The 22,475-nt window shown below is 35.1% G+C and overlaps 2 protein-coding genes across 2 annotated transcripts; one reads left to right on the top strand and one right to left on the bottom strand.

Annotated features, from left to right (window-relative positions):
* The first annotated feature begins 170 nt into the window (after positions 1–170).
* On the top strand, positions 171–9,181 carry LOC139700995 (transcription activator GAGA-like). The gene is made up of 4 exons (XM_071599548.1): positions 171–413; positions 498–683; positions 971–1,514; positions 7,602–9,181. Exons 1-4 carry the CDS (start codon positions 231–233, stop codon positions 7,790–7,792), a joined length of 1,104 nt encoding a protein of 367 aa, XP_071455649.1. The 5' UTR covers positions 171–230; the 3' UTR covers positions 7,793–9,181.
* A 2,806-nt stretch (positions 9,182–11,987) lies between these two features.
* LOC139701113 (dnaJ homolog subfamily B member 13-like) lies at positions 11,988–20,985 on the bottom strand. Its single transcript, XM_071599689.1, has 8 exons — positions 20,918–20,985; positions 20,577–20,817; positions 17,887–18,065; positions 14,898–15,049; positions 14,572–14,640; positions 14,313–14,412; positions 14,052–14,092; positions 11,988–12,313 (listed from the first exon to the last, which is right to left on the bottom strand). Exons 1-8 carry the CDS (start codon positions 20,983–20,985, stop codon positions 11,988–11,990), a joined length of 1,176 nt encoding a protein of 391 aa, XP_071455790.1.
* Between the last annotated feature and the right edge of the window lie 1,490 nt (positions 20,986–22,475).

Here is a 22,475-nt window from a genome sequence, read left to right as displayed (position 1 = left end):
TGAACTTAGTGACATTAATGGCAAAGTACAATCCGCATGGTATTTCAGCCTACTGGTGGCTGTTTTCAATCTCAGCGATATTCCTCAACCCCACCCCCTCCTGATTCCCCGTCAAAACAGTTGTTTTTTTCACTGATTTTCGTATCGCAGTTGTTTATCCGAACGTTTTGGCTTCGGGGGTATTGAATGAGTTTGTGCCATTTCAGCTCCTCGGAGGATTAACTGTCAAGATGACTAATGATCAATTTTGTCTGAGGTGGAATAATTTTCAAAGTAGCATTCTTACAAACTTGGAAAACTTGAAGTGCGACGAAGACCTTGTTGATGTAACTCTAACGTGTGAAGGAAAGAGCGTCAAAGCTCATAAACTTATACTGTCTGCTTGTAGCTCATATTTTAAAGCTGTTTTCAAAGTGAGTATCCTTTATTTGAATGAATGCGTAAATTTAAGTTTTGCACATGAAGTTTACTATGTTATGATACATATCTCATGGCAGGAGAATCCTTGTGCGCACCCGGTAGTTATTTTGAAAGGTGTCACATTCATTGATATTACTTCAGTGATTAGTTTTATGTACCAAGGAGAAGTGCATATTGCTCAAGACAAATTAGAGTCATTTCTTCGGACAGCTGAGCTTCTAGAAGTTCGAGGCCTTGCAGACGTACCAACACCAAACATCGCTGTAAGCTAACATTTATATTTAATATTTTCTGTAATCCATTAATGTAAAAATATTGTCCCTAATGGTTTCTCTTTGTTAGTTTTCCATCACTTGGTGAATTTACTAACGGAATAAGCCTATTTATTGCCCCTAAATACCAAATAAGCCTTAATTCTGTTGATCTCCCCATTCAGCAAATCCGTCCTTCATTAGGCTTACGGATTGCCTTTGCAATTTAGTTTCACAGTTAAGTTTGCATTGCTCTACACACTTTGTTAAGACTGTCAGTGTCTCATTTTTCCTCGTAGGACTTGAAATTGAGAGATCGTGAAAACAGAAATGCCACCTCAGAGCTCAGCGACCCATCCAAGTCATCTGAAAACTTGGCAGGATCCTCCTCACCACACCCCTCGCTGCCAGGTCAATATGAGAGCCAGGCTTCGCCGTCTGTCCCTTCGTCTTCCAAACCTCATTACTATGGACCTCCGCATCCTTTAAATCCCCCGACTTCTCCCGTGCCTTATCAGAATGATCCACAAACAGTTAAGAGTTGCGAGAGTGTGTTAGCGATTGACAGTGAAAGTGGTGAAGGGGAGGAGCTGGACATGTGGTCGAAAGATGGAAAGCCTTGGGAAATGGTTCCTAAGCAGGAGCCCCTTGAAGGAATGTGCAGTGATCCATCAAATTTGCCTGCCGGTGTTGGAAGTGAGGAGGGAACTCATCCCTTTGACTGGCACAATTTATCAGCTTCTGGTTCGGAGTCCTCTAATCAAAATATGGTCTCCCGTGAACCTGGATCTCATTTTCTTGAACACCTGAATGCAACAATGCCATTTGGTGCCGTTAATCAAGGTAATTGTATAATACGCACGCCATGAGAAAAATGTCATTTTACTGCGATAAATTGAGCATTGGTGCATTCATTGTCACACATAGGAGGCAATGTGGAAAGGAGCCTATCCATTCGGATGGAAAGGATCTATAAATGATAGGAATGTGAAGTTGGGCAGACTTTTCATTGACCTAGTGATATTTAATTTGGTACCCTTGTTATTTGTCACTCTTCAGGGGAAGTAGTGAGGAAATGGACCTTAGATTTCATTGAAAGGGAAATATAAGTAATCGGAAAAGGAGTTGGAGATTTTACTTTATCTTGTATTTAGATCCATGCTCCTTGTAGATTCACCTCTACCATATAGAATGATGAGATAAAGCCAGAAAAGAAGCAAATTCAGTATATTAAATGAAGAACACAATGTATTTTTCCACCGTTCTTTATGTTGGTACTACTAGTTTCAATTCTTAAGCGTCATCATCAGGTAAAATAAAGAAAATTCTATTCAAAATAAAGAACAGCGGAAAAATACATTTGTTCTTCGTTTAATGAACATGAACTTCCACAAAGTTGAGCCAAAAATAATCAAATACCAGTAAATGCAGTACTTATTCCTCAGTAAATTGGCCTTGAAGGCCATGTAAAGTGATGCCGTCAAATTAAAAACGCTATGGAGGAAGAAAATGTGAAACTTCCTCTCATTGCGTTATGATAATGGACAAAAATGTGGCAATGAGTCTGGGCAACAATAGGACTCAGTCCATTTAGACTGTAATGCCTGACAATGTTCTCAGGAAGGGTTCCTCATTTGCCTCACAAATTCCTTACACTGTTAATTTGACAGTAACATTAAGAAAGAAATATTGGAGCTACCATATAACTGTTAGAATAGGGACTAGGAATACAGGGATGATGACGTAGCAGGGATTATTAGAGTGATACTGGAGTAATTTTCACTGGAGTTGAAGAGAGTCAGCATGAGTAGCAGAAAAGGGTAGTACAAAAAGCTATAAATAAATTCTATAAACATAGAATGGGTGTGTTAGAATGCAAACGTACTAGACCTAACTTGATGAAACTTTTTCATGGTGACATGTAAAATAAAGGAACCGTACTGTTCTATGGAATAAAACTTCATCTGTGACTGATTTCTATATAGACTATCATTAATTGCAGATTGGAGGCTTTTGAGGGATGGTGTGGGGAAGAATTGAATAAGTGAAATGGGGAGAAAGAAAGACAAGTTGCAGGTGCAGTAGAGGAGGAGAGAAGGTTTTTGGGAAAAATTCAAATGCAGGTAAAGTAGATTCTTGGGATATTGAGTCACAATGAAGATTGTGATAGAGAGGAGAATGTTGGGAAAACAATGTACGTATAGGATGGAAAGAATTTGGCTTTTTGGACAAGGTGAAGGGAGTTGGAAAGTAAGGGAAGAATGTTTAATTGTAGTGTTGTGGTGTTCAGTAATTTTTGTGATAGATATGAAGTGCAGTAGTAGTTGGTCCCTGGATCAAACAAAAACCTACCTTGACCGGTATATTACTGCTAACAATCAATGCTGTATCAATAGTGGAAGTATTTGAAATGGCAGTGTTACTTGGTTGCGAATGTTTAAATGATCGCCAATTACATTTTCAGATAAAATTGATTTCAATTATTTTATCTACATGTATATTGCCTTATGGGGTATATCCTTTAAGATATTGAATACAATCTGAAGTTAGTATGGTATTCATCGCAGACCTTAAGAAGTTTTGCTTTTTAAATTTTAAATGATTCATAGAGAATTCAGGGCAGTGATATATTTTTATTATTACATTTTGTTTTGTTGCTCAGGACTAGTATACAGCTGTGTACAAATTATAATGGCCCTGAATGAGATCTACAGTAAAGGTTACATAATGAGACTACAATAACATAATGTCAAGCCCCTACTACTTATGAACTAAAATCCTATGAAGTCTTTCATACACTCGGTATATGTCAGTTTCACTGCGGCTGTGTTGTTGCTATTTATGCTTAGCTGATTTTAAAAGTACATGACATGATAAACTAACTTTTATTACAAAGTGGATGTGTATTTATTTTTTGATTGTTCTCCTTTCTAAAATCACTCAATTCTGCATTTCCAAATGAAGAATATGTACCAGTATTTTTGAGAAGGGGATGAGTTTCACAGAAACCAGATTGATGTGTACTTGGTTTCAAGTGTCATGTTGATATCCATGTAGTTTTACTTCATTTTTTATGAATACCTACAAATTATGTTTTCAAGTTACCATCTATTTCTTTGTCTTTTCATTTATTTGTGGTTTGGTTCATTTTTATAACCAAAAATGTCTTCATTCGATCTTTTGGTTGGTCGGCTGCCATTCAGTCTTTCATTTGATCTATGATGGTTCATGTGGAGAATGAATAAATGCATTGGGAAACATAGCCGACGTTATTAGTCATCGCAAATGGTGCACTAATAATATAATAGGTAAATTTTAGATGGTCACAGATAATTTTACACGTTGCTGGGACATTCAAAGCACTTTATTTCAACGTGAAGTCTTATGTCTTGCAGTATGCATTACTTCATTTCTTCCTGTTTTTTATCCCTCAACACATCTTCAATCAAATATTCCTATTCTCTTCCTCCCTGCTTACATTATTACTGGTAAACAAAGTCATTAGTAACAAGAATTCATAGGATATAAATGCCATTTGAAAAACCTGGTTTGTCAATATGAATGCACTTGAAGAATATGCTCTCATTAAAAGACATCTCCTCAGTAGAATTGTTATTCTATGGAGATTCTTGTTTTTATTTTCTTTATTTTCATGTCCTCCCTAGGATAATTGAGTTTTAATGAATCCAATGCCATAATGCACATAAATTAAGAGATAATTTTTCAAATTCAATAATGTGATACGTTCATGGCCACTTTTTAAGTATCAGTTGTACTGCCTTTTGTGATAATTGTATTATTTGGGGATTTACTATCTGGCATTATGTTACTTTCTGTGAGTGACATGAGAGAAAAAATTGAAGAAATTATGACTACGAAAAAAAAACTTAAATGAGTTGCCTACATTATGTGGTAATTTTCGGGAAATTTGTCTTCTTTGCGAGATAAATATCCCAAGATTGGAGCATAATGAAGCAAGTCATATGGGAAGCCTCCTTTCACATGTGCTTCCAGGTACATTGGTGGATGAGAGAGACGGGGAGGGTAGGGGGAATGAGGAGATAGATGCCGCAGCTCACCTTGGCACCAAGTTGCCCGTGGTAGGCGGAGACTACAAGAAACCACACAGGTGTCCCATCTGCCACCGGGTCTACTCCAACTACTTCAACATGAAGCAGCATAGCATTAACGTACATTATCCTGGGAAGGTGGACTGTGGGGTTTGCTCTCGAACGTTTAATAACAAACTGTACTTAAGGAAGCACATGATACGATGTCATGGTGCACCTCTTATACGTGAGGGTCATTCGGTTGTGATTGGCATTAAAAAATAAATGTTCAGGGGGCTCATAGTTGGTAGATATCATCGGACAAAGAGCTTGTGGAGTCAAAATCCCTTAATTTTGGTTACAGGCAGAGGTAATGTTAGTCCTTCTGATCTCTTCTGCCATGTAATAGTACTGGTAGGGTCTGACATTTGTTTAGATTATAAAAGCTGGTTAAAATGTGTTACATATACAATTTATGAGTTTGATATGCCAGTTGATAAAGCACTGGGTATACCGACTGGAGGGCCCAGGATCAATTCCGGGCTATGCCTCTGGACAGCTTCACGTAGGCTGTGTGATTTGATGAGTACTAATATTTCCTGGGAAACCAAAATGTGGCACTAGGAAAGGTATTGTGCCCCCCCCTTCCTACCTTGTTAATGTGTGAATTTCACATGCCATTGAACTTAGTATTAGGTAAGTTCTGCCATAACCTATGAAACCAACCTTCTGGTTGATTACTGTGGTTTTATATGTGTACATATTAGTTATTCTCTTCCTTCAAAAGGAATGAAATAACCTGAAATGGTGGCAGCTGTTACCCGAGTAGTTCAGTGTTTCATCTCATTCATTGAGTGGCCATGTCGTTAAAGTTGAAGAAAGTGTATGTGTACAGAATCTTATCATTCACGGAGAAATGCTCTTGATTCCCACACACTATTCCATAAAGTCATGTTGTAATAAGTAAAGTCGGATTTAACAGTGTTTAAGGATAATTGTCACCATTTTGTACCTCAGATCATATTTTAAGGTCTTGGTCCAATAACAGTAAACATTGTTTGAGCTATGACTATTTCTTTATTTGAGCATTAAATTTGTTAAAACAATATGTAGAGACGAACAGTTCCCTATCCTCAAATTGTAACATTCTAATGAATTGTAAAATTAAAAATATCAATTGAAGAATGTATGACTGGATAATTATTATTACTAATTGAAGACGTCAGTGCAAAAAGCAGTCAAAACCAAAGAGTTTAACACTGTGAATGCCTTGGAGCTTTAAAAGAACAAAATGCTATGCTAAAATACCATACATATGAGGGTTGCGATGAAAATGAGACTTGATGGCTTTTCACACCAACGTTTTCAATCATCCATAATAATTTATTGACGAAGGGGCAATGATTGGCTCTGTGATGACCAAGTGAGTTTGGCTACTGAACACTGGATCTCAATAAAAATCTGACTTTTGGCCCCTTTGCTTAACTTTGGAAATTTTGATAGCATATGGGAAAACTGCTTGTGGTGCAGGGAAAATGGTTGTTTCCCAAACTTCCCTGAATGCACGAATATCTCTCACTGTAGGACTAAGTGGAAGGTGAGGTATATCTGTCTGATTGAGGTCTAAATTTTGTTGGAAAACCATGTGTGAGCGATACAATGGTTGCCACTCAAATGATTGAAGATTGACGAAAGGTTGGTGAAACCAGGCTTCAGTTTTAATGTTCAAGTTGTCCCGAAGTATGCTGTGCAGCTTGTGGTAGTTAGTATTTGCCATTCCAAATGCCCTTGTGACTAAGAGTGATGAAAGTATTTCAGGAACTTTCTATTCAGCAGATGGGAAAGTGAGGTTACCTACTCGGAGGGCATAGAGTTGTTTTTGCCATTAAGGCCATACCATTATCGTTCCTATTGACTCTTCATTAGTCACATACATAGAATTTTCTCCTCCTACTTCTTTCATCTAAATCTACATCAATACCCTGCGAGCCACCCTAAAAGGTGTGTGGCAGGGGGTGCAGCACCAGGAGGAAAGGGTAAGGGATGAGAGGGTTTGGGTTTTTCAAATGGATGGGGAAAGGTGGGGGGAACCTGCAAAAAAAATATGTAAATATACTAGTATAACCATGCGCAGTCGCTACCTTGTAGGTTAATACTTATTATGTCGAGTCTTTCTTTCTTTTTGGTCACAAAGACATTTGAAACAAGGCATGACTGTGTGTAAAAATTTTGTCGTACAGTAGTGCATTGATAGACATCCATGTACGCACATAAAGCCCTATTTAAGTGACTTAAAATTAAGCCCGACTCCTTGAAAATTACTAGAGTTTCGGGAATGTGATTTGACTTAAATTTTCTACCAAACATTTCCACAAAGCTGTGAACTCATTGGCATACTTGTATAAATACACTGTTATACTTATGTGAGAAAAAATAAAGAAGCAATAGGCTGAATAATTATTAACAAGTTTGTGTGTGGTGATTTTTCTCCAACTTACCAAGTACTTAATCAGGCTGCTGGAGTCATTCCTCATGTGAATGGGGACATGTACTATGTTTTATTTCTTCTCAGGCTCAACAGTAGTGTTTAATAAGTGAGAGATATTATGAAAAAAATGATTTGAGTAATGTGTTATCATTTGCCATTGAAATGCCCAATTTTGCTCCACTATTTACTCAAAAGTAATCATTAGCATATTTGTGTTCTATTTTCAATTTAATGCTTTTATAATGTATGCCAGATTGTGGGTAGTTGAAAGTTTCCCTTTGGATTCAAATGCTTGGTTGCAAATGATTCCAAACTTTTATTATGTATGATTCAATGAACTCTTTGATAAGTTGTCTTTCCTACATTTCCTTTTACTCTCCCTATTTCTTACAGATCGAGCCACCTGTATTCCGTGTACTTTGTGTAACAAAATTATTTCAAACAAATCAAACCTTATTAAGCATATGAAGATTCGACACAGCTCTGGCTCAACGGCAGAAAAATGCCATCATTGTGGTAAAATCTTCAAAAATAAGTACAGTTTAAAATATCATTGTTATATGTATCACAGACAAATTCGTTAAAATTAATTTTTAACTGTATTTATTAATTATTTATGTGTGTAACATGAGTATGCTGAACATATTGTGCCGATGGCATGTACATTTTTATTAGGCTAGTATAAAAATGCTAACTGCTTACTTTTGGAAAATTGTTTTTCATATATTAAGTGGTTAGCAAAGCAGGAGAACATATATTCATATTTATTTGTCAGAATTTATAATGCAGAATGGGATATTTTGTATTTATAAGCACCCATAAATGACTAATAGAAACTTCTAAATTTAGAAATGGGTAAAATCTTTGTCATATGTTATCTTGGATTATTGTAATATTCAATAAGAAGTAGTGACTGATACTTCTACATCTCACACAGAAAGAAACCAAACTGTATTGGTATACGTTCCAATTTTTTAGTAAATTTCATCGCTAAGCGCTAAATTTATAACCATCAGAGGTCATTTTTTTCGGGTTAGTTGGTTTATTGTACTTCACTGACATAGTACTTGTGACTTTCCTTAAACCTTTGATCAACTCATCTTAATGATTTTTAATTCATGTAAGACTTTTTTAAGATCTTTGCCATAAATTCATCTCTCTTTTGGATAAATCTATATATTTTCAGCCCTGTGTCTTACTGTGTCCTAAAAGTTTTATTTTCTGTTGGTAGGAAATAGCTTTGTGCTATTAATTTCCCCTATTACACTCTTACTACCTGGTTTGACCTTTTTAAATGGCATCAATAGATATTATATTGAAATTTTAATGTTGAAAGTTACTTCTCTGTCTCTTGCCCTTCCTTCCATTTTAATTTGTTATAATAATACCTAAGTCATTCCTGGATTTCGTGAGCACGATTAATTCTTTCTATGCAAGTGTTAAAATATCTTGATCCATAAAAAACTGGTACAAAACTGTGGAAATAATCCAGTCATTTTTTTTATCAACTCAAAATAAACAAATTTTGCAGGAAAACCACAAGATAACATGGCAATAATATATTCTCTCTAGTCATAAGTTCACAGGTATGATTAAAGGGTTGAGGATTGGTCACTATCTTAAGGTTATTGGGATGTTGATTGAGTGTGATACAGGATAAGTAGACCTTAATGGTCGGAAATGTAGGAAAAATTTTGAGTGATAATTGCATGTTTTTGAGCATACTTCAATGGTAGCAGGATTCAAATCATAGAAATATTTGGTTATCTTTATTACCATTGGATGTATGAAGAGGGAAGTGTATGTTAAGGGGTGTCTTTTTGAGGGTGCATGTGAATGTTGAATATGTGCATATCTGGCTTCAACTTTTCAATGTTATGCTGGAAAAAAGTTATAATCATAATGATCATCTTGTAAGAGTTAATGGTGTGCAGAACATTGGAATGAATTTTGGCAAAGCATGGTGATTACAATAAGGAAATAAATAACTATATATATATATATATATATATATATATATATATATATATATATATATATATATATATTTTTATATGTGTTTGTATATACATTTATTTATGTATATACATATATATGTATGTATGCATATATATATATATATATATATATATATATATATATATATATATATATATATATATATTTATATATTTATATGTACATACATACTTATACACACACACACATATAATATAATATATTCAGCTGGTTTGCATCCTCATGACAATAGCTATGGTAAAGCTCTTAATGGAGTAATTTAGGTGCAACTTTTAAGCAGGATTTTTATACAATATCATCATAACTGTGCAGACCTGAGTTGTCAGTTTTTCTTGAGGAATGCCTTCCTTATTGTGCATCTGTTTTCAATTTTTATTTTTCAATTGTAGTAACTTATCTATTTTATAGTTTTTAGTGTACATAAATGTAATGTACACAGCCTAGTCATAAGTAATGTTACCATGGGAGGTGACTCATACCATTTAACATCAATTTTAATGCTGATGTTCAAGTCTTCCAATAGTGTTCTCTGGGTTATACTCTAGGAAACCCCATAATCCAATGGTGCATATATATCATTGATTCAACTAACTAATTAGTGCTGAATGTATATATCTCCCACATTTGATACCCTTGTCTTTCGGTATCAGTCATCAGGTGCCCTGGCACCTTTTATAATGCAAGGTAGAACTGTTTAAGGTATAATATATTCACTGTTGAAGTCTTAGAAGCAGCAGTCGAACTATCAAGGTCTTTCCATCTCAAGGAGAGGTGGAGTGATGCTCTTTTTATTGTCTCTTTGGCGATAAAATGCATTCAGACAAGTGAAATATGAGCACATGCAATACATTTTGAGCAGGCTATCACTGCTACTGACCAGGGCCAATCCAAAGTTTTTTCTGGTGCCTTTATGTGTCCAATCCAGGGCCACGTTTAGACATTTACATGCCCCTGACAAGCTTCTGCCTTGGCAACCCTTCTCCATGATCAGCTTGTTCATTTTCTTCTTTAATTTTGAAGCTTACTCCTTCAAGATGGTGCCGACCATGCCTCTAGTGCCCTTAACTTGAGTGCCCTCAATTTAGAGATGGTCCTGTACCATTATATGTAGACTATATCTCTATATATACCAAATAAAATCAAATTAGCATGCAAATCGTAGGCCAGATATACAGTACACTGTTTTTGTTACTCTTGTTTTGCTCTTAAAATCATCAATCAGCTGACTAATTTTGTGTGCTGCCTGGTTGAATAATTGAAAAAAGCAAAGGAGTAAATGTACTACTGCCTTTAATTTTTACTTTGTAAATATACTTTACTGTGTGTAATTTGTAACAGTTTGCTATCTACAAGTATGTTTAGACAGTGGAGGACCTCCCAAGAAGAAATTAAACATGCATCCCACCTGATCATACAGTTTTTTACTTGATTATTCTATGACGAATTCGGTATTTATGTTGAAAATGATTATGTCACTGAATGAATCAAATCATTTTGAATTAAATTTTCTCTGAACCTTGATTCTTTCAAGTGGAAAATTAAATTCATGTTTAAGTGATTTAAGTTCCTCACTATTGAAATTTTTATCTAGTGAAAAAATGTAGTGCAAGTTGGTATTGAACCAGCCAGTCGTATTTTATAAAACAAATGGAACCATATTGGTTTTGTGAACTTTGATAAAACTTTCATACAGATGGAGCCTCATACCGCATTCAGTTGTGGTTGCATGTGAGTGGACAAGAAAATAGATCAATACCATAGCTGTTCAGTTCACTAGAATTGTAAGCATACCTTCTTCCAGTAATATTTAACAAGGCAGTTTAGTTTTTAGATATTCTTGATTAAGGTATGTTTGTTTTCAACCTTATTTACAAAAGTCTTAAAGATGTAAAAGTTTGTCATCTCAACAATCTTCTTTTGTATGAAAATAAACAGCCATGTATTATTTACCATTTTTCATGTCAAATTTGAATTGTATAACATGTACTTGTCCAATGTAACTTATCAGTGAAATGAGCTCCAGATTTTTATATTTGCAATAAAATATATATCAGATTTCCTTGGCGTACTTGAGTTTTATTCTTTTCTATTATTTCTGCTTATTAGAACTGCAACTTTTGTTTTGAAAAAAAAACCTCATTTAATTAGAAAAGTCTATGTGTGTGTATGTATACACACACACACACATATTATATATATATATATATATATATATATATATATATATATACAGAAACATATATAAGGAAAAGGGATTGTGTTCGTCCTTTATACGTGTTCCTATCCCTTTTCCTTATATATGTTTCTGTATATATGAGTATTTATTCGCCGTTTGGCGGGATTTCGTGTTTGAATGTATATATATATATATATATATATATATATATATATATATATATGCAAATACATACATACACATATTTAGCCAACCACTTGTTTAATTCAGTTACCTTAGACTTGTCCATCTAACTACAATGTATATTGTTATTTTTACGTATATTTATTTATGTTGCATATTTTTTTAAGTGTTCAAGAATACTCTTTCAAACCAGTGAAAGAATTTTTATTTTTAGTTTAATCATTGAGTTACACATTTTTCAAGGATACATACCTGCAAAAGAGCATTAAATTTAGGAACGCTTCCATTTGATTTGCAGATGAAACAACAGCTCCATACATTTGAGTAATATTGGTCACAATTTCCAAATTCTTGCAATTTTTGCTGGAATGTGTCAATTGCTTTTATGTGAGAGCATTATTCTAGTCCTTGCGTGGTGCTTGTTCTTTCAGGGCCACCTTGTTCATTTTGGCCCCTAGAATGGAACGGTTGAGGTCTTCTGAGCCCAATCCAGTGTTAACCTCTTCTGCCAATGGAGAAAGGGCTTCTTGTATCATTAAACGGCTCTGTTTTGGCAAGGGCCAGATGGGGAACTTAATGTCGAATCGAATGCGTAAATCTCCCCTTTTATGGCTGCTTTCCCCCAAAATTGGAAGTCCTTCTCCTGGGATGACCATCTGGTAACAGGGCCTGATAAATGAACGAGAACTTGTAATTGTGACAGACTTTCTCCATCTGTGGCAGGTTTCTTCTCACACTTATCAAGGTAAATCAGTATTTCTTGAGTTGGAGTTTTAACATTATAGAATCACTATTTAAAACATTTTGAAACACATTAATATGAAAACAGCACTTTGACATTTACGTAAGATTTTTTAGCAATGATATAACAATATAAACAATTTACAAATACCCAAACCTTAGATGGAGAAGAACCCATCTAGGTGGGAATTGAGCCCAGGAATTGAATCAAATTGTGAAGGGACTACCTTGATAGCCGGTGTACCTTTGCCTATATCCTTTTGCTAGGAAATGTGTGCAGTGTACTGACACACCAGTGTTTTACTATAATAGATTTCCGGAGATTTGTTTTAATCTTGTGCTGATGAATAGAGTGAATTTTGTATGAGATCGTTATCATGAAACACTGCCTTTCTGATGCATCCTAGGCTTCCTTCATAGTCCTCTTTCTAAAGCCATCTCATTCATAATTCTATATTCCTCCCATCTGTTTAGCTAGGCCAAAACCTTTCTTCCTCTGCCAACTCAGTTCTCCACCTTCCTTCTCTACTCACTTCAATGCTGCCTATGGTATGCTTTCATGACTTTGAAAGTGGTCAACCCAGTTCTTTTTTTTCTTTTTTCCATATCTCTTCCTAAGATGTATGTAAAAGTTCTTTACTATGAGTTATAACCTTTGAAATGTGCTATAGGCAGAAACTGGTTGACTTGGAGTGGATTGCATACAGTACAGAAAGTCAGAAATAAATAGAGTACTTTGAGAACATTTTGTGATATTTTTCACCCATAAGGAATTTTTTTAATCAATTTTAAAGCAATGAAATATGAAAATGAGTCTAATTGGAACAGATCTATGGATAAGATTAAGAGAAGGATTGGGAGAAAAATAAATATCCATACCAATATATGCATGTGAGGAAGATTGATATAATAAGTTAGAAAAATGGAGGTTTAGAATCAATAGGTTTCAAGAAGCTTGTAATTGATCCCAATTAATAGTCATACCATTTCTCACACAAGAGTTTTGAATTGGTAAAGGTAATGTGAGGTATTTCATTAATGTAGCAGTCATTTGATAGTGATTACTGCCATTGTTTTTATACTATGTTCACCTTTTCATTCTATGTTACCTTTCCAAAATAATAATTATTTTCAATCATGCAAAAATGAGCACATTGTATTTTTATAATCCAATTCTGCTAAAATATTATGTAATTTTACTATCATTATATTTTCTATTGAAATAGCTATGTGCCACAGAATATTGTAGGCAATAAATTTGCCTCTTAATTTTGTTCATTTGATTTGTTTAAATTATTAGCAGCATCTGGTATGATAAAAGTTTTTTATATTATAAGTTGATATTAAATATACTTTAATTGGGGATTTCATCTGTTTATAACATTTATAAAAACCAACATTTTTTATGGTGTTTAAGTGTGTTTCCTCAGGAGACGTCAACTGGAACACTGGTGAAACTTAAGTACTTGTAAGTACACTACACATGGATAAATTTTGAATATAAGTGTATCCTCCAACATCATTTCATGGAAACCTTTACAAAAATGAGTTGATGTTATTCCCTCGAGGTAGGTATTATTGCAACTGACAAAGAAGTATTTTGAAAAGTAGGGCAGTGTTCTCATATTTAAATATTGGTAATTCAGAATAAAGCTGCGCTTAGGCAGTGTTGAACTGTGGATTGGTGGACAATAGTTAGAAGGCAATATGGAACTCAAGATTGCCATGAACAACTGGTTCAATTCTCAGGTGGCAAACTTTTATGCTAATGGGCCAAAGAAGCTAGTACAGCATTATGAATGGTGCTTAGAAGTGAATGGTGATTATGTAGAAGAGTGAAGTAAGTTTATAAGAAACTAAAACCTTTAATCAAAACTTTTTCTTACTAATATATTTTTTATGACCAAATAACCCTTACTTTGCAAGTGTGCCTGGTATTCGTAGTTACTATGAAATTGTACCATATTGATGATGAATGTTCTTACGTGACAATGTCGGTGATAGGAATCCGAAGAAGTTTTCCATCTAGTGTGTCAATGGTGGTCATAAACCCTGTCAGTGCTTGGCAAAGAGAAATGGATTTCACTGTGGAGAGGTATGCCAGTGGAGGTATCCATCCATTTTTAATGGTGGGCTCCTGTGAGTAGAAAATTTTTTCTTCACTCATATCTTGAATAAGAATGTGGTCGAGCTGATCCTTGTAGGTGGTAGTAATTGATGTATCGTGTTCCTTTTTGTCATCACTCTCTCGCTTTATCCCTTCCCTTTTGAATACGGGATGTGGAATATCTTCAGTGACAAATATAACATCAGCTGAAAAGAGCGACAAATTTAATATAATTAGGGATTGTTGATACATCTGGCATAGTATCCAGTATCTCATCTCAATCTTACATAAGCAGAGAATACATAAATACTAAGTCCCATAATTGTCCTTCTCATTATCACTTTTCACCTCGTTGAAAATCATTTTACATTTTATCACATTAGACAAATTCTACACAATCATAAGAAATTCTATCAGTTAATCCGATGGAGCAATTTATATCCCATCCTTTAATCCACTATACCAGGTATAATTGTTATTCCTTGGTTGCCTGCTTCAGGAAATCTGTACTTTATTTCAGGTTCAACACCAGGTGGGAATTTAATGGTGAGTAGATTTTGAGCTGATTTTGTCATTCTGTGGCATTCATCCGTGCTAGCTTCACATAGTTCTCTTCTGCAGATCAGAACCTGTAAATATTCCCACTCTGTAAAGTTAAATGGATTTTTATCCCTCGCGCTCCATGAAATTGCAATCATCATGATGTGATAAGAGTATGAAATGATTGGAAAGGATGGAGACATTTAAATTTGTATGTACTCTGGCTGTATATCAAAGCACTTTATTTATTTTAGAAATACTTATGTTTGCTGATGATTCAATGCATACTAGTCTGATGGCTAATGCAAATTTTGGTGAATTTTGAGCCTGGCTCATCTCCGAATTTACATGCCATCCAGCTTTGTCTAATCAATTTCCTTTGTGGACATTTTACTGTGTGAAGTGAAAAAAGCCAATAAATCAGTATTCTGTGATTCCACAATCATAAGAACCTATTTCCATGGTTTAAAGATAATTATAATAATATGCAATCATCCTCTCAAAGTATTAGCAATACAGATGTCATCAAAATAAAAAAAATGTATAATACTTGAGTTTGCACAGATTACACACAGTACAGAGCATCACAGATCTAACACATTATAACCGATAATAAACATTCTGGGGACCATTTACTCTTGTGTATCTGCCCCTACTGCGATATCATCTGCAAACTGGAACATGTTGATTTCTTTGCCATTCACCTTGACTCCTTTGATGCCCAATTCTTGTGCTTCCTTTATTGCCTCTTCTAGATATACATTGATTAGTGCTGGCAAGAGGTTGCATCCTTGTCGAATTCCTTTGTTTATTTTGGCTTCTATTTTCCTTCTGTGTTTCATTTGCATGGTTGTTACCTGATTCGTTTAGAGATGATGGATTATTCTTCTGCCGTTGTATTCAATTCCAAGCACTTCTAGTATCTTGAACATTTTGTTCCATTCAACATTGTCTAAGGCCTTCTCCAAGTCCTTGAATTCCACATATAATGGCTCGTTTACATGAGATTCCCATTAACTTGATCAATTCACTATTTGCTGGTTTATGATTCAGGCTACTTAGCGAGTGATCTGGTTTCTATATATTTAATACCAATCCATTTGGAGAAACCAACTCAAAGCCTGTTCATGGGCGATTCTTGATAATCTACCAAAATTTTTGGGTTCCTTATACATTCGTGTATAGGATGAATTTGATATTACAAGTAATATTAGATGGTGAACCATTAGTCATAGCAAGGAACACCTATGGGTAGTCATGATTCACAGGAAGGAAATTTGATCTATTGTTATTTGCATTCTCCATTTGTGTATGATTGGTCATATATGATTTCATCAATAAGAGTTACTTACCTTTAATGCCATAGTATTATAATTTTTTGCCAAACCTAACCTCTTTTTATGTATCTTTTGCTGTAGTTGGTCCAGGAGTTAACATAGTATTGTCCAGTAATTGTTTGACCAGTGGGAAGATAACCTGTCAGCAGAATCCCTTTTGCATCCCAGAAAGCTGAAGCCATCACCTTCCAGCCGACCGTTTTGCCTTCGCTTACTTTGGTGGTGCTTTATCAACATGTTTCCTCTACTGCTTTGTCTCTGGGGTATGTAGTGGACCCAAATTTCATCTGTGGTTACAAACAGGGGCAGAAAATCCTGTTGGTTGCTCTTGAAACTGGTCAAATGTTGTTTGCAAATTTCCATTCTGATACATTTGTGATCATTAGTCGAGTGTCGCTGCTCCCATCTAACATATAATTTTCTCATATCCAATTCCACTGTTAAAATGTGATATGTCTCTTCAGATGACATCCCTACAGTTTCAGCAATTTCTCGCACTTTCAATCTCAATCCTCCATGACCATTTTATGCACTTTTGCAATAATTTCTGGGATAGTGGCAAATTTTGGTCGACCACTGCATGGATTATCATCTAAGTTGTTTTGGCCAAACTAAAATTTGTGTGTCCACTTGGCAACAGTTGAATATGAATGAGCAGCGCCCCCGAGAGTATTCTGAAAGCCAGCCTGAATTTCCTTTGATTTCGTACCTTTCTTAACAAAGTATTTAATCACCAGTTAAATCTCAATATTTTCCATCTTCACTGATCACTACATGGGAACAACGAACAAGAGGCGTCCACACCACAGCTCTCTTCCCAGAGCACTAACGTGTTGTGTTTACTCGCAAAGGATTACCTGTTATTATGCAGGAAACTCGTTGCGCTGACATCTGTTGGTGATTGCAATAACTTTTTAACTACCCTCATAACTTAAAAACAGTTGCAGTTCATATGCTCCTTAATAAATGAATCTCCACTTGAAATTTTTAGGGGAACATATTTTTCCAAAGATCTGAAGGAGAACATTTCCAATGATGTGTCATATCGTGTGGAAAACAAATTTTGGACAATATGTGTGACAGTTTCTAATAAGTCACTTGGAAAACTGATCCCCAACCACAGAGTTCACATAATAGATCTGGTTTTGATGAAGTAAATGTATAAGGGTCAAGGAGAGAGGTGTGACATAATATTATGGGTGGTTGAAAATTTGTTACATTGTTGCAGGGAGGTCAAGAAAGACCTTAAAATATGTATGTAATGCATTGAATACATTCATATTTGAAATCATCATAAATATTAATTATACACCTATTTTCCTCAGATTTGCTATATTTCTTTTTAATTGAAATGGTTAACTGCAAAAGGACATTATCATGCTACCTTATTGCACAAGAAATCAATTGCAATGGAAAATTATCCTTGACCATCTTTAAGATAAATTTAATTGCATGTAATCCAATCTGCTCAATTATAAAAGTGAACAATGTTGTATGCTAGAGCAAAGTAAAAGATATTTAGAATCTAATGAATGGAAAGTATTATGTATTGCCTATTTCTATTGTAGCTGGTACTTCTTAATTGTTACCTGTTTAAAGCCTCCATAAAACACCTCTTCTAGCGTTAGTGGCAGAGGGTGAAATACATCAGGGTCTTTCTTCTTGACCCCAATATGCAACCCATCATTATAAAGTGGAAGAGGGTGATAAAGTACATCTAGGAGGTCTGCATACGGACTGATGGTTCCAAAGAACTCTCTAAAAATCAAGGTACATTTAAAACATTAGATGGTTTAGTAATTATGTGCAGGGTATGGTAGTGTAGTGGGTAGAGAGTTCGGATACTGACTGAAGGGCCTGGGTTAGATTCCAGGTGATGCCTTTGGGCATCCTAGCCTTTAGCTGTGTAATTTTTTGGGTTTCCATATCTTCCTGGGAAACCACAAGTGGCACAGGGAAAGAAACTGCCCCCCACCTCTACCTCAATGAGTGGATGTCACATGCTTATGGTGAGCTTTATCCTCACCTATCAAAACAACCTTCAGGTTGATTACTGTGATTAAATGATGTAGATATCGGAGTGAGATTGAAAGCCCTTGAGTTAGATTTCTAAAGCTAGCTTAAAAATTAGTCGTGGCAGAAAATGTGCAATTTATCTGCTGAGAAAATGACTTAGGTAATGGGGGAAAATTATTTAAGACTTCAATTTTTTCTCTTTTTAAAGCTATAATTGCAAAAAGGTGTAGTATCTGAGAGAAAGTAGCATTGGCCTTGACGATTATTTTCTTGAAATTTATGAAGAGGCTGTAATAGTATACGTTGGAGAAAACTATTTATGTGGCAACATAGCTAGATTTAAATGCGGCAAGTACTTGTATACCTCTCAAAGAGCTGATGCTCTGTGCAAGGTATCATGTCTATATACCTATGTGTACCCAAAGTGTGTGGTCTTGCCAAAATTAATGCTGAATGTTGTCATAAGTTGATGAGAGAATATTTATTGTAAGATAATATGTAATTACCACTTTTGTTACTCTTTCTTGTAAGTTCAAGTGCTCTCTTTACTAATCGTCTCAATATTTTTGAACAGTTTGTATCCAAGTGTTTGCGTTTCATACTTCTTAGAAGAAAAAGTGATATTTCCAAAAATTTAATAAAACTAAAGCCATGCAATTGTGTATAAATAAAATTATTTATTTAAGAGCCAGGTTTTGAGGTTGCTGCATCATCATTCTTCAATGATTTGGATGAATTCATAAGGTGGAACACTTAGGTTATGAAAATAATTTTTTTGTGGAAAATTGCATGCATTGCACTATCACCCGCATTACGAGAATTATTTCCTATCTATCAATACAGATTTTGTATCTTATTTTTGGAATTGCTCTTTAAGTATTTTTACCTGATTCTTGCATTGAACTTATCACCCTTGCCTACTTTAAACATTTTATTGAAAATAACTGTAAATCAATATTTGTTGTAAATACTTGTAATTGATTACAAATTTAGAAGAGTAACTGCAACTGAGCCCGGTTACTTTTTTGGTACTCTTCCCAACTCTTAATATAATTTGTGCAATAATGCATGGGGAACAGTATACAATGGTAGGAAATGTGATTCTTAACTGAGCACCTGCAAACCAAAATCTGGCAGAAACCAAACTGAAACCATTATCAATTGAGTATTAGTTGAAGTAAAGATAAACCTATGGATTTTTCATGCTAATGATGACTAAATTTTATTGTTATAACTAATCGTGTTTGATTCCCAATGCTTGCTGGTTGATTTTTAGACCTTTATTGTTGATTATAGCTATATTGTGAATTACTTTAAAAATTTTTCTGTTCTCTACATTTATCCATCATCCCTCATGAATGTATTGCAGATGATTGGTATTTTTATGTAATTAGAAATGTGAATGAGAAATAAACAATTTTTGGTTTGGTGAAGAAGTGAAAGATATTTAATTTTTCTCAAGTTTAAATTTTAGCATTGGTATGCATTCAGATGTGATTTTTGAAAATATAGGGCTGAATTCTATTCTCCCTTCTCTTCTTTACATAGGAGTAATCCTAGTTGCTAATAATTCCAGAGTAAATGGGTGGAATAATTGCATTGATAATCAATAATTTAAGATAAGTACTAAACACTTGAAGAATTGTACATTGAAATGAAATTTTAGAAAAAAATAATTAATTCAATGGGAAATATAAAAATAAAACCAACAGTCGAGTAAGATTTTGAATATCAGTGTTGCAAGATCAGCAGGTACTCAGTTTTGCTTTTTAGACTATTTCATTCATATGTAACAACAAAATTTTAAAAATTTGTTAAGTTTTCAGTGTTTATAATATTTGATCTTAGCTGTAAGTGCATAGGACTGATACTTTTTAAATGTGATTTTTTCAGATTTTTCTTATATTCAATCATCGAAATCCCTTCCTCATTAGTCTGTCGCGGTTTGCTCACTCATGCTTCGAAACCAAATTGATTTTATTTTTATATAATGAGGGCGATCACTTATAGGAATAATCAGATGAGAGTACCCATGCATTTAATTATAAACAATGCTGTTTTACAACGATATTGCGCGAGGAGGAAATACTTTAAAAAAATATCGTTCCATCGATTTTCGTTCTTAGTGGGGCTTAGTGAAGTTTTTGATGTTGCGACTATGGTTTTTCTGAAGATTAAAGAAGGCCATTATTTGTCACCAATCAAAGTGTTCGTCCCCGAGGAAAGTAGTTATTCGGCGGTCTTTGTACTTGCCGGTACGTTCGCATGGGATCTCCATGATAAACGTAAGGTTGGATGTATTTATTAGGACCAGGGACGCCAGCTTTGAGTCCTTCTTCCCCGTATTGGTCATAAACTGCGCGAAGAAATTTGTCTGTTAAAACTTCGTATGCCTCCGAAGCCAATGAAAATGTTACTATTTCTTCTTTACACTCTTTTTCTTTGTCGCGCCGCCTATCCGGGTGTAGCTTTAAAGCCAAACGTCGATACCTACGCATGAAATTTAATATTTTAATTCGTGCTTTAATAAAGACAAGTTGTTTACGCTTTTCAATCAAATTAAAATATATTTCATAGAGTAGAAACTGACTCCCGTTTTATCTCTGGTTCTGTTGCACACTTCTTTAAGTTGAGAACGCCATAGTAGTCGATTCCCATACCTTTATTTTATTTGCTACCAAATGCCTGTAAGTTGCAATGCGTCTATGCAGTTGACGTGAATTATGTTTATGTGCTTCTGTCGTTGCTATGCAACGGACGTTCAGTTAAATTTTCAAGTTAGCTAAACTTGACCCTCGAGGAGCTGGCCTACGACTAACTCTCCGCCGGTACAGACTGTATGTAGATATTTCAGTAATACTAACACACACACACATTGTTCCACAAAGTACACGACTGCATCTCCTTTACCAGCCCATTAATCTCCCTAAAATTGTCCGCGTACAATAAATAGTACTCCATCCATTCGCCTGCATACGCAAACCCCATTCTCGTGCCATACCCTGGGTCCACTGTTTGTGACGAGAGTTCAAACTCAATCAGAATTCTAAAAGTACCTGGCAATATCTCCTAAACTGCATAATTTATTCCTTGAAATTGAAACTGTAGACTAAGCATCATTTCATCTCTATTAACATTTGAACGAAATTCCTATGCTCATGGCCTAGTAAAGGATCTAGGGCCCACTACTCGCGACGAGAGTCGTCTTCTAAATAAGAATTCACAAATTGTACTAAAATTATAAACTTTGTAATTCCACACACTTTATTGGAAACACGACCCAGGTTTCGATGTGGAACGTCATCGTCATGTCAGACCTGATGACGAGTCCCCCCCTTTCCCACGACAGGTTGCATGTTGAATTAAAGATACTTCTTAATTGATATTGAAAATATCTGCAAGAATTGGAAAGTAGTAATGTTCTGCTTCTAGATTTTATTTCCGATCAACAGGAACCCGAGCCTTTAATCGTTCTCTTTTTATGTTCCGTTTATATCCTAATGAGTCAAACAAGTGAGTAATGTAGAGGCTTTGAAGTTCATTAGTGATACTGGAGTTATTTCAAAGGGATTTATTTACCTTTTCTTCCATTATTCATCCTTTTCGAGTATTAGCTTCAGTAGACGGTCATCAGATTAGATATGATATTCTCTAGAAAATTCTTAAATGCAGTCTGCTGATATTCCTTTCTTGTAAATCCAGTTAATGCGTCTCAATTCCATTTCCTAACCCCCCTACCTTGCCTTTTCTTTTTGAATCGGTCGCTGCACTTCATTACAACTAAATTGTGATGAGTCCGCATCCGCTCTCGGGAACCTGTGCAAATTGATCACGCTGTTCCTAAATCTTGTTCTAACCATGATATACGTAATCTAACTGGTATCTTTTAGAGTAACCTAACCTTTTCCATATAAACGAGCCCTTGTACTTGCTTGCCTCCTGGTACTTAGGTCTTTTGGGGTGTCTAAACTAAGTGTTGGTGATGACTAACCCTTGTCTCAGGCAGAGTTCAATTGCTTTCTTCCCGCGGTCATATCACCTACCTAAACCGTAATGGCCTAACTCATAACCATATTTTCCTTCGCCTACTGTTGCATCCTAATCCCCCATCAATATGCAATGCTTCCCTCCAGGAACATACGCGAATA

This window comes from Hetaerina americana, unplaced genomic scaffold, assembly GCF_022747635.1.
Source record: "Hetaerina americana unplaced genomic scaffold, ioHetAmer1.1.p SCAF_11, whole genome shotgun sequence".
NCBI lineage: Eukaryota > Metazoa > Arthropoda > Insecta > Odonata > Calopterygidae > Hetaerina > Hetaerina americana.
Note: the sequence above shows the minus strand (reverse complement) of the source record. Positions and strands in the feature narration are given on the sequence as shown.